The following is a 12,791-nucleotide window of genomic DNA, read 5'->3' as shown; positions in this document are numbered from 1 at the left end:
GCTGACATTTATTGAGGGTCTGCTCTGGGCTGCACACTGGGTGGGCGACTTCACTGATTTCTCTCCAAGGTGAGTCGTGCCGTCCACATTGTCCAGACAGGAAATCCCAGCCCAGAAGCGGGGAGCAACACCCCGAGGCAGCACAGCCAGGAGGCGTCAGAGTCAAGACTCAGACCTGGGTACGAGTCTCATACTGTTCCCCGCAGATCTTCCCACCCTGAAAGGTGATAAGGAAAGACATGGACTTCTTGTGGCTCCTGGAGGGCAGGCCCTGGAGAGCAGGGTTTGGTGTCTGCCACAGGCAGTGTCCTGGTCCCAGGAGGCCTTGTGGACAGCACTGGGCCAGACTCTCGCATGTGACCCAGGGGCCACCCCGTGTGCCTGGCAGTGAGGGGGACTGCCACCGTGTGCACTAGGCATGCGTGCTGTTCACACATGCAGACATACCTATGTGCTCCTGAGCCACCCACACACCACACACCACACACGTTGGGGAGACCTAAGGCTGCAGGTCTCTTCACACCCAGTGACCACGTTTCGTGGCCCAGTGGCACAGCCAGTTCTGAGCAGCCAGCCAGCCTCACTAGCTGGCCTGGGGCCCAGGTCCTGCGGGGGGAGGAGCCATGACCACCCATTGGCGGAGGTAGCTCCTGGGGGGCCCTTCGTCCCTGGGGCTGGTGAAGTCGCACTCCACGGGGCTGCCGCAGTCAGAGCCTGCAAAGCCGCTGTCAAACGTGTCCATGTCCAGGCCAGCGGGGGGCGAGCTCGCCTCACTGTCACACACCCCTCTGGATGGCCCACTACCCCAAGGCGGCCCTGGCGCCCAACCAGCCTCATCTTCGAGGGGCAGCATCAGTTTGTCCAGGAGGCTGCCCAGGGGACCCCCCAGCCCGGCAGGGCCACCAGCTGCAACGCAGCCACAGGACAAGACTGTGGCCTCAGCACCCAAGAGCGGGTCCTCAGTGCCTGCGCCAGGCTCCAGGCCAGCGTCCAGGTTCAGAGCTGGGTAGCCATCTTCCTCACAGGTACAGGGCCAGGCACATGGCTCCTCTGTATCCGCCACGGTCACCGTGTCGATGGACACCAGGCCATAGGGCCGGTCCCCCTCCTGGTAAGCTGAGCTGCCCCCACTGCCCGCCGTGGAGGGGGCGGGGCCCCAGGAGCCCGGCTCAGGCACCCCGTCGGCTTCCACCAGGTCCGCAGGCCCCGGCAACAGCGTGGTCGGCAGCAGGGTGGTCTCCGCACCCTGGACTGCATTCAGCGGTGGGCAAAAGTTGTATATCTCCAGGGTCGAGGGCACCCCTGAGTTCCAGGGGCTCAGCTCCAGGCTGGAGGCACTGAAGGGTGTACCCACCCATTTCTGTGAGAGAGAACGGGGACGGAGAGTCATGGATGGGAAGGGGGCCAGGCAGGGTACAGACTCAGACCGTGGGTGGCTCAGTGGCCTGCAGGGGCCAAAACTCCCCAGCTGTGGTGACATGGGGACAGGAGACTCTGAGGTCTGAGTGACAGAGCCCCTACCTGCCCCCGTTTTATTTCCTCCAGACATTTCTTGTAACCTAGCATTCTCCTGATCATGTCTCCATGACGGTGGACCCTCAGCCAGGGCAGAAGCCCCAGTCCTTCTGGTCACAGCTGTGTCCCTGAGGCTCACACAGTACCTGGCACACAGTAAGTGGCCAATAAATGTTTATCAATTAAATGAATGAGCGGGACGTGTCTGTGAAAAGCCACTTGGGATGGCCCATGTGTGCTGTGGGGTCATGAGGGACTGAGGCAGAGGCCCCCAAGCATTGAGGATCCCCCTCTTGACACAGGGTCTTTATCCAATCAGCAGAGAGAATCCCTGAGAACTGGAATCTCCAAGATGTGAGCCTATCGCCCATGGAAAGCTCATCTTGGAACCCTGATGTGGCTACAACCACTGATTTGAAGTCATTTCTCAGCTGTGTGGCCTCTCGATGCCTCAGTTTCCTCATCTGTAAAGTGGGCCTGCTAATAGCACCCACTCGCAGGGTTATTGTGAGGAGTAAATCAGTTAGTATCTGGGAAGCTCCTAGCAGAGTGCCCAGGGCACAGCGAGTGCTATGTGAGTATTGGTAAAGTGAATACAAAATAGATGTGATATTGGAGCCTCTGGGAAGGTGCAGAGGAGAGAGGAAAGGGTCTGTCCTTGTGGGCTGGAGTCCACGCTCCCCACTAAAGCCACTTCTCTGATCTGAGCCTGGGTCCCCTCATAGGTCCCCTGGGGATGATGGAGTGAGTGCCCACCCCGCAGGGGCTGCAGGAAAATGCTCGGGGTGGAGGCTCAGAGAGCTCTCAGCGCAGCTCCGGGCAGACTGCAGGAGCTCAATCAATGCTCTAGTCCACGTTTCCTGACTTCCAGGCTCCTCCCGCTGTCACCACATCCTCTCTGTGGGAGGGCCCCTCCTGCCACCGCTGGGTGGGTGTTGAGCGGTAAATGGGCCCAGAGAGTCCGTGGGCGCCGGTGGTGGCTGCTGTGGTTAAAGCTTGGCAGGGGGTTGGTATATTTTGCAGGCAGGTCCATAGTCTTCCCAGAACCTGCTCCCTCTCCACCCCCATATCAGGGGCATCTAAGGACCAGGAAGCCGATTTGTGGCCCCATGGTGCACCTGGCCCACCCCACCCCCAGCTGGCTCTGTGGGCTGGAAGATACTGCACGATCTTGATTAATTCTACCCCAGAATTACTTCCTGCACTTTGCAGATGCCAACACCGAGGCCTGGCTTCGGGCCTGGCTGGGCCTGCAGGCTGGGGCTGGGGGTGCAGGTGGGCTCCCAGAGACAGTGAGAGGCTTCAAGGGGCTCACCTCTGGGTGGGGGCTCTCACCTTGAAGTTTCCTCTGTGGTTCACATACAGGTGCTGGAAGAATGGCTCTGGGCTGGGCACCTGCACCCACACCTTCCACAGCCTGTGAGGGCAGAGAGAAGGTAAGCCCCCATCTCCCAGAGGGCCTCCCCTCAGATGTTCCCCAACTTCGTCCTGCAGGGCTTCCCAAGACACACCCAGGTACCTCCTTTTGACTCTGTCCCCACCCCCTGCCTGCCCTGAGCCTCAGTGTCCCCTTCTGTAACCTGAGGGCATGGCGTTTAGAGGCTCGGCTGCCTATTGCCTGCTTGGCAAATGCTGCCTCTGAGCCTCGGCTTCCTCCTCTAGGCCCAGGGTGGGCAAAGAGCCAGTTACTCAGGACCGTGGGGATGCGTGGGTGCGCCCGGCGCCCAGCCCCAGGAGCACCCTGAAAGCCACCGTACGCCCCCGAGCTCCTCCGCCTCTCGCTCTGTCTCAGTCCCTAGATGGAGATGACGGGACAAGCCTGCGTCTGGCGAGGGCTCAGCACGCGGCAGCCAAGGTCCTGCCGTAGCCAGCGGCACTCAGGGCCAGCGGAGCCTACGGTTTCTTTTCAATCAGCAGCACCCTTCCCTCGATGACCGTGTTCAGCAGAAACCAATATAGACACAAAAGCAAAATCTCAGGTTGAAGCGGAGGGGTTCGGGGTGGGTTAGGACGCCCACCCTTCGCCCCACCTGGGGGTCCCTCGTGCCCCTCAGAACTCAAGGCTTAAAATTCACTGACACAGTCACAGCCGAGGCCACTGTTAAGAGCACAGGGTTCAGGCCAGGCCGGTGGGCTCAGTGGTTAGCGCATCGGCCCAAGCACCAAAGGGTCTCGGGTTCAATTCCAGGTCAAGGGCACGTACCTGGGTTGCAGGTTTGATCCCCGGCCCCAGTCGGGGCACGTGCGGGAGGCAACCAATCGATGTGTTTCTCTCACATCGATGTTTCTCTCTCCGTCTCTCTCCCTCCCTCCCTTCACTCTCCCTAAAAAAAACAAAACAACAAAAAAAAAACAATGGAAAAAATATCCTCAGGTGAGGATTAACCAAAAAATAAAAAATAAAGAGCAGAGGGTTCAAAGATCACCTCCTTTATTTCATAGCCCTGCAACTCTGGGCAGGTTCCTTGCCAACTCTGTGCCTCGGTTTCTCAGTTTGTCAAACGGAGGTCACTGCTGTGCATCGGGCTCCTGGGGCTGCTGTGGGGGTTGAGTGAGTGCTCCGCACAGTGCCCAGCACACAGGCAACGGGAGCTGGTCATTGTTACCACTATCGTCGTTATCACTGTCACAATAGCGGGTGTGCCCCCAGCCCCGGGTGAGTCACAGAGGGGCTTCGGCCTAGGCTGACCCCCTCCCCTACCTCCTTGGATCCCTGGCCTCACCTCCAAGGCAGGCGGATCTTCAGACCTAAGTAGACAAGGATGGGGAGCGTGAAGACGAGGGCGAGGTACAGCAGGTCCGTGTGCCAGCCTCCCTTCGTCTCTGGGAAAGAAGCAAATGTTGGGTCAAGTGGAGCCCACCCGACTAGAGGCCATGGGGGGGGGGGGGCGCGCTGGGCAGCGGGTCCGGGATGGAGTGGAAAGGGCTGGCAAGGCTGCTGGTGCCCTGGAGTGAGATGGATGGGGGTTCGAATCCCACTCCCACCCCCATCCCAGGCAAGTGACTTTATCTTGCTGAGCAGCCTGAGTTTTCTCATCTACAGCTCTGTTAGGTACGCACACCCTGCCAGGAGAAGCCCCTGGCACCCCATGCAGGGCCTGGCAAGCAGGGGCTCCAGAAATGTCAAATGGCTACAACCGGGGGTGCTCAGCTGAGTGGGTACCTTGCAACCATGCTGGACATCTCAGGGCTCAAGACAAGGTTTAGCACAGAGTGGGGTGGGTGTGCACCCCAGCTTCACACCTACCTTCTGGCTGGGTGTGAAAGATGACCGGGTCACTCCACTCGCTCCAGGTCCCCTGGAAGGAGGAGCCGGGCTGGGGCCCTGCCCGCACCTGCAGCTCATAGCTGGAGTCTCCGTGGAACTCCAAGGGAAGGAGGGAGACACTTCTCGTGTCCACTGAGATCAGCTTTCTCCCTGGACTCTGCCAGCACAGGGCAAGGACGCACCGTCAGGGCCGAGCAGGCGACCCTGCCTTCAGCAGAGCCCCCTCCCAGCCTCCGTGAAAGGGGCCGACTTTCTCCTGCAGGTCTCCACTCCCTCCACGAGAGCCAGGCCCCCCTTGAGTTCTGGCCGCTCCAGTGTGGGAAGCGCAGAGCTACGAGCACTGGCTCCACCTTGCCCTTGATACAAGGCTTTGTTCCGATTCTCTCAGATCCCACAGCAGGGGACCCTCCCTGCTGGGCCTGGGAATGTCCCAGGAGCAGTGATGGCCACTCCTGCAAAGCTTAACCCGCAGCACTCCAGACAGCAGGCACTTAGAGCTCTCCAACAGTGGGCATTCTCAACCGTGGGCATTTGAGAGTCTTCAACTACAGGCATCTCAGCCGTGGAAACCTGGGCAAGTCTTCCTCGGGGGACATTCTAAATAACGGCACCAATGAAAACCTTCAACTGGGACCATTCTAAAGGGCAGATAACCCGAGAACTCTTCTAAATGGTGGGCCATTCTGGAACACTCCGAGACGCTAACAAAGACACTTCCAGAACCTTTGCATTGGAAACAATGGTCCTTCTGACCCTGGACTTTTTGGTTATGGAAGCTTCTGGAACTCTTCAACTATGGCCTTCCTAAGTAAAGAGGGAAGGTTCCAAATGACCCCACTTTGGGCACTTTTCCTGCGGACCCTAGATTCAAGGTGGAACCTGTGGCCTCCCCCCCCCCCATGCTCCGCATGGCCTCTCCCCGCTCCCTGCTTCCCTGCCGTGTGTCTCACCAGCGTCCAGAGGTCTCCCTGCTTTCTGTACCGCAGCTCATACTGAAGTTTGCCCTTGAGTCCGTACAGATCATAATTGGAGCTCCAGGAGATGTTATAATGTCCCGAGAAGGTCACGGTCACGTTGAAAGGAGGAGACGGCTTGACTTAAAGAAAAAAGCCAGAAAGATAAAATGGGTGAGATCTGTAGAGCCCAGAAAGCTCTGGTGACCCATCCTTTATATGATCAGGATTAGCAGCCCCACGTGACTTTGGGTGAAGCACCTCCTGTCTCCGGGCCTCAGTTTATTCATGTGAAAAATGAGAGACTTCAACTGCATTGGGCTGTAAACTAAGAGGCCGCAGGTGACAGAAGTGGGTGAAGCAGGTTTGGGAACTGAACTATAAAGAGCCCCCCCAGGCTAACGGGGGGTGCAGGACTTGGGCCCAGCCCATGGCAGCAGGGCAGTAACACGGACCAGGGCGGCCGGGAAGAAGAAACCCTGAAAATCCAGATTATCGTGGGAAATCTCTCAAATGTTAAATTTGGCTACTAATCCAAAACCTTTCTAAGCTACCTGTTGGCCAGACCCCCAGGTCCTCTCTGTCTGCTTTCAATGAGGGTGTCAACTCTCTGAGTCCCAGCTCCCCTGAGAAGCCTCATTCCTCCCTGTGAAAGGCAGTCAGTTCCTGTATCACACAGCGTGAAAATTCACGGGGCCACCACTCAGTAGAGAAGGAAGTGACTTCAGGGGAGCCCAGTGACAAGTGTGTGCTCCTGTGAGAGAGAAGCGGTGGCCTTGGGCACCCGCCTTCTCCGTGCTCTGTCCCAGGCCCTAATCTTCCGTGACCCTGTCCACCAGCTGCCTCCTCTCTGGGATCTTAGCTCCTTGGGGCAGAGGTTTAGTTCTTCTGGGTCAGTGCTGCGCTGCACCTCCAAGGATGGAGTCCGGCACACAGTAGGCCCTCAAGAAACATCTGTTAAATTCAGGTGTTCCCCCCGCACACTCCGAGGCCGCCGCGGTCTCAGCGATGGGTCCTTCTGACCTGGAACGGTCCCTAGCCCCCTCTCCTCTCCCCCGGCCGCGGTGGGCCTGGTTGCTGGCTTCCTCGTGGCCTGGGCTGGCGAGGACCGATGCAGGGAGGGCCTCGGGAGACGGTGGCGGAGCCCAGGGCCCAGGAGGAGGGCGGGGCGGGGGAGCAGAATGCGCCTCCTGCCACCTCGGACGGCAGGCCTGGCCCGGGACCCTGGCAGGGAGGGCGCCGGGGGAATGCGACTTGGACCACCCTGCGGGGAGGAGCGGCAGCCCCGCCCGCGCTCCTCTGTGGGCCTGGGGGCGGGCTCCTGCCTGCCCAGCTCTCCGGAAAGTAGGAGGGCACCCCTGCTTGGTAAACTCACCACCCCTGGATCTAAATGGCTGAGTGTGTGTGCGTGTGCGTGTGCGTGTGTGCGTGTGCACATGTATGAGAGAGAACGTGGGCACCTGTGTCCGTGCGGTCTGGGCCGCTAGCTGGTGGGACATCTGTGCCTTTACGGGTGTACTTATGAGGGTGTGTGGGTGTGTGGAAGTCTGCATGTGTCAAGTGTGTGTGAAGCTTTGCTCACACCTTCTGTGGTGTGACATCCACCCAGCAAAGTGGTACAAACCTGGACGCCAGAGCGTGAACAATGGATACCTGCTTATCCCCTCGCCCCACCACTGGGGATCTAGGGACAGAAACTCCCAAACCTCAGGGCCTGGGCCTTCCTGAGGGCAGGATTCTCTTTGCAGTTTGTGTTTGCATGCCTCTGGGGATGGGCCTCTCACCCCCTACCTGGACACCCCACTTTGGGTATACACACACACACACACACACACACACACACACACTAAAAGCTACCTCCTGGACCCCTCCCTGTCCCACCCTGGATTTGGACCCACAAAGATAACTGATTCCACCAGCCAGGTCCCTTCTGGACCTTGGCCTCCTCCTACCTCCAGCTTGGAAGGAAATTCCAGGCCTCATAGGAGCTGATGAGTGGGAGAAAACTTGGGAAGGTTTTCTCTTGTGACTCAGTGCCCCCCCCTTGCCTCATAAGGAGACAGAATTCCAGAGGGTCAGAGTTAAAAGGGCTCTCATTCTATGGTCAGCGGTAGGCAGGGCCTGAACCAGAGCTGAAGCCCAAGGTCCCGGCCCCATCCAGCTCCTTTCCTACCTGTTGCCTCTCTGGTTCAGGCCCAAGCACAGTAGTGCATCTGAAGGGCGGGACTCTTGCGGGAGGCCAGGGAGTGGGATGCATAGGAGTCTACCGGTTTGCGGGGCATTGAAGGGGAGCCAGCCCAGGGAGGGTGGGGCCCAGCCCCCGCCTGGGTTCTCCTCAAGGAGTACTCACTGCTCGTGGCCAGGACAAAGCTGCCACACTCCTGGGAGTGATTGCCAGACTGGTCTGTCATGTTGACGCTGAAAATGTCGTCGGCCATGAAGTGGAACACATCCATGTGGCACGTGTACTTCGCATGCGTGGCATTGTGGGTGGACCGGCGGAGGCTGCAGGAGGTGACCTCGTCCTCCAGTTCTCCGAACGGGTCTTGCCTTCAAGGACAGAGCAGCCAGTCACGGCTGGAGGCCGGCAGGGCTCAGTGCATGGGGCCAGGGCAGAAGCCCAGACTTTCAGGAGGTGGGACTTGAGGTGGGGCCGGAGGCCACCTAGTCAGCCGAGCCTTCCCCAGGAAAGGCGCACCCTCTGCTGAAGCATCCCCGATGGACTGAGTCCCAGCTCTGCTTGCATGCCTCCAAGAGACCAGGAGCTCACTATCTCATTCAGAGCAGCAACTCTCAACTTTAGAAATTTGGGCCATTCTTGCCTGAACTGAGCCGAAATCTGTCCCTGTCAGTTCAATCAACTAGGTCACTGTCTCATAGGAAGAGCACTAAGTATTTCAGGTCTCCTTCCCACTCTCCTTCCATCCACAATCCACTGAACACCTAATAAACACCTTTGCTAAGGACCAAGATAAGAGCCAAATGAAGCCTCGTCCCTGCTCTGGTGAACTTCCAGGGAGGGTGTTAATATGAGGTTTGGGGAAATGCTCTGGCTTTTTAACTCCTACTTGGCAGAAACAATGGGTTTTGAAGTATGTATAGACTTTCACCAGCTATTTTTTTTCCCTACCTACAAATTCAGGCTCTGAATGACCACCCTCCAGGGCCAATATGGATGTGTGAATTCAGATCTCTGCCAAATGTTGGAGGTAATAGAAATTTCTCCTGAATAAATGCTCTCCAGGCCTCCAGCCTGCACCACTGTAATGGCTTGCTGGTGGTGTCCTCGCCTTCCCCGCCTTCCCTGCAATCTCTCTCACGTGCATAACAGCCAAGGGGGCCTTAAAAAGTCCCTGTCACTCCCCTGCCTAAAACTCTGCAGCGGTGTCTCACCACCCACGCAATATAACCTGGCCCCTGCCAACCTCTCGCCTCCTTTCCTTGCCACTTTCCTTCACACTGGCTCAGCCCCTCCGGCCACACTGACCTCCTCGCTGTTCCTCAAACTCACCAGCTCTTCCCGCCTCTGAGCCTTTGCACATGCAGTGCCCTCTGCCCGGAATGCCCTTCCCAGCTCACTGCTGCTTCCTTCATATCCAGAGAGGCCTGCCCTGACCCCTGGGGCCCTCCCCCACCTCGCTGGCCCTCTACCCTGTGGTCCAGCTTCCTGTTCTTTAGAGCACTCACTGTTATCAGAAAGCATCCTGTTGGCTGCTGTGTGTTTATCATGTTCGCCAGCCATTCACACTGCAGTGTGTCACCTCCGGGACACCTGGGACCTCACAGGTTTGGGGCTCTGCTGACTCACTAATGCCTGCAAGTGTCAGGCAGGAGCTTAATAAATGTGTTCTGCATGAATGACTGAATGAATGAATGATGACAGTGAGAGCCAGCTTTCTCCATCCTGAGCAGCATGTTGGCAGAGTCTCTCCTTGCCTAAACTCTGCTCAGGCTCCTCTGAACTCTCCCCTCGACTAGGCCCTCACTTTGGGGTTTCTGTGCTTATCTCCGCATTGTCTACTTTTCGCAAGGCTCCTGCTAAGTCAGTGTAGCCAGAATCCCCCACCCTCAATACCAAACTGGGCTTCCCACCCTCCGCCATCCCCAGGCGATGCCTGATCCCCCTGGGCTACCTTGGGCAAGAGTCCTGTTAGGTTGGATACCCCAAAGCCCCCTAACCCGTGTTTCCTTACAGTCATTTTCCAATCACTGACCCCACCCTGCTCCTTAGCTATAAATCGCAACTTTCCCTTGTCATGTTCGGGGTCGAGCCCAGTCAGCAAAACCCTGTGCACGCCTATCATGATGGTCTTAAAGTCTGCCCTCCCACTCTCAACAAGCGTCATGAATGTTTCCCTTATCAATATGGACTTACAAGGACCCATGGATTTAGGAGTCAGGCTGCCTGTGTTTGAATCCCAGCTACACCATCCACTGGCTGTGTGACCTTGGGCAAGTTGCATAACCTCTCTGAAATTCAGTGTCCTCACTCATAAAATGAGAGTCATATTGTGAGGACTGGAGGTGATCATTCATGTGAGACACATGGCAGGCTGCCTGGCAGGTACTAAGTGCTCAAAAAATCATGTGGGAGTCCAGTCATTTCGGGGTCTCAAAACCACAGGCCTGTGCAAGTGACAAAGTATGGCCTTTGGAGCTGGACAGAGCTGCCCTACGCCTCTCTACTCATTCTCTGGACAAGTCGCATGAGCCCTGCATGGTCCTCTGCAAGATGGGCACAGTGATCCCCATCTCACAGTCTTTCTTGGGGTGAAACCAAATGCTGTTGGTGATGTCGTTGAGTGAGCCCCAGGAAGTGGCAGCTATTATTTTTATTGCTAAACTACCTGCATGGCACACAGTAGGTCCAACTCAGTCTGTAGTCTCCTGTGGTCCTGCCCCAGGACCTTGCTCCCCTGAATAGTACCCCCAGGGCTGGTGAGGCCCAGCCACTTACCAGGTGAGGGTGAGAGTGCTGGGGTGAAAGGTCCACGTCTCCAGGAAGCAGGTGACCGTCTGGAAGTAATCGGTGTAGCAGACAAGGTCTGAGCAACCCCAGGCTGCAGGGGGAGGGGAGAGAGGGGCCTTGGTCGGGGGTTGTCAGGGGGCTGCCCAGCTCCTCACTCCCTCGTCCCCTCCAGGGCTGGAGGATGAGTGGAGGCAGGGGTCCCAGGGCCAGGATGACCATGGTGATTCAGGGACCACTAAGACGTGGGATAAGGCAAGGAGGTCCTTGTCCCCTAAGAGTCTTTGTTTGAGCCCTCAAAATTTCAAGGCTGGCTATGGAGACAAGACATTCCTAATGTAGGCATAATTAACTAAGAGGGTCCCACCTCAGCTCTCTCCCCAAGAGCCCTGTGTCCAGCCACCGGGTCAGCACCTCTGCAGGCCAGTCTCCCTCTCGGGTGGTGGGTCCTGACCCCCCCAGACACAGGGCGAGCCCGCACGTCCCTCACAGGGCCTTCATGAGGTCAGCGAGGGCGCTGCTGAGAAAGCCTCGAACCCCGACAAGGAGGAGCCCCGGGCTGCACAGCAGCAGGTCCAAGTCACGACACGACCTCCGTGACGCCGCAAGGGCCGCGGACAGTAAACCTCAGGAAACTGCCCAAACCAGCACTGCCACCAGCAGGCGGCTCATGGATCTCCCGCTCAGGCAGTTTTATTGCAAGATGTAACACTCCCCACCTCCAGCATTTATTGCTTTACTTTGTGCTAAAAATATAGGTGCAGGAAGATGATTTGACTTTGGGTGGTGGGCACAAAGGGGCAACATACAGATCTTGTAAACATAGAAATCTACACCTGAAACCTACGGGATCCTATTAACCAGTATCAGCCCGATAAGTTAAAATATACATATATGTGTGTGTGTGTGTGCATACACAGTCACAATCTAAATTTTGTTCAACATTTAACGAAATAAATGTAATAAGTTTTAGTTTTGTTTTGTAAGATCAAGGGCTAACGTTGCTATTTGACCCCACTATTTATCAGAAATTTATTCCCCTTCTTAAGTGGATTCATTTGTAGTGGCTTTTCCCTATTTTTCTTGACTAGTGAAGAGCCAGGGCGTGTGGTCCATTCCCTCCCTGGACCTCGCTCTTGGTCAGAAGCTGGTCTGGCGCCTAGAGCACTGCTCTGGCAAGTCCTGTGCCCCCACCCCCTGCCTAGACCAGGACCCGGAGGCCCGGGACTGCACCCGCCTCCGTGTCTCTCGTCTGCGTCACTGAGACCCAGGAAACCTAACCTGCGCTAGTCTCTCCCCTACAAACGGGGCAGACATTGCCCCTAGACAGTCACGCTCTCCCCGGGAGGTCTCAGTCCTCACCTCCAAGGGGTCTGAGTGGGGCAGGGACCCCTGCCCAAGGAGGCTCCCGGGAGGAGGCAGGGCCTGTCCTGGGGCACAGAGGGGCTAGGGCAGGTCTGTGTGGAGAATGGGACTGATTGGGGCAGGATCTCAGCCCTGAGCTGCAGGAGCCCCCGGTGGCTGTCCCCCCCGAGTTTATTTCCTGGTAGTTCTCTCGGGGCTTCAGAACTTGGAGAGGAGCTGCCATTCCTAGCTGGGCTCAAGGCCACCAAGGGACAGGGTTTGTCCCAAACTTGGAACGAAACACTGGGGAGGGGACAGCACCCCTGAACTAGCAGGGAGGTGACATCATGGACCAGAGGGAGTAAAAAATTCAGTCACCTGGTTAGTAATCCGACCCTGGGCTGAGAGCCCCAGCACTGTCCCTCGCCTGGAGTTATCAAAGCGTAGACACATGACTCACGACTGCTCCAGGTCGCTACCTGTAATCTGGGGACACTGGCCCGTGGAGGGCGTGGAGGTGAGTACACGCTGTCAGGGGGTGCAGCCCACGCTCAGTGAAGGCAGCAAAGCTGGGGGGTTAAGGCCGCGGGAACCAGGCAGATCTGCGAACTGACCCCAGAGCGGCCGCTGCCCGGCTGCGGGGCCGCGGACCGGTTCCCTCGCCCTCGCTGGGCCTCAGCTTTCTCAGCCGAGACCTGGGCGTCACTCAGCAGGGACCTCGTGGTGCTGCCAGGAGAATGGGATG

At 57.5% G+C, this 12,791-nt stretch overlaps 1 protein-coding gene across 1 annotated transcript in view; it reads right to left on the bottom strand.

Moving 5' to 3' along the window:
- Positions 1-583: 583 nt before the first annotated feature.
- The window catches only part of IL21R (interleukin 21 receptor), a 31,867-nt gene continuing 19,659 nt past the window's right edge, over positions 584-12,791 (bottom strand). The window contains exons 3-9 of the mRNA XM_016216218.2: positions 10,694-10,796; positions 8,087-8,286; positions 5,734-5,879; positions 4,763-4,940; positions 4,239-4,338; positions 2,851-2,932; positions 584-1,360 (exon numbers count right to left, since the gene is read on the bottom strand). Coding sequence (XP_016071704.2) covers positions 584-1,360; positions 2,851-2,932; positions 4,239-4,338; positions 4,763-4,940; positions 5,734-5,879; positions 8,087-8,286; positions 10,694-10,796 — 1,586 coding nt within the window. The remainder of the gene's footprint in view (positions 1,361-2,850; positions 2,933-4,238; positions 4,339-4,762; positions 4,941-5,733; positions 5,880-8,086; positions 8,287-10,693; positions 10,797-12,791) is intronic.

Source organism: Miniopterus natalensis, chromosome 3 (assembly GCF_054644295.1).
Source record: "Miniopterus natalensis isolate mMinNat1 chromosome 3, mMinNat1.hap1, whole genome shotgun sequence".
In the NCBI taxonomy this organism is placed as follows: domain Eukaryota; kingdom Metazoa; phylum Chordata; class Mammalia; order Chiroptera; family Miniopteridae; genus Miniopterus; species Miniopterus natalensis.
This window is presented reverse-complemented; position numbering and strand designations above follow the sequence as displayed.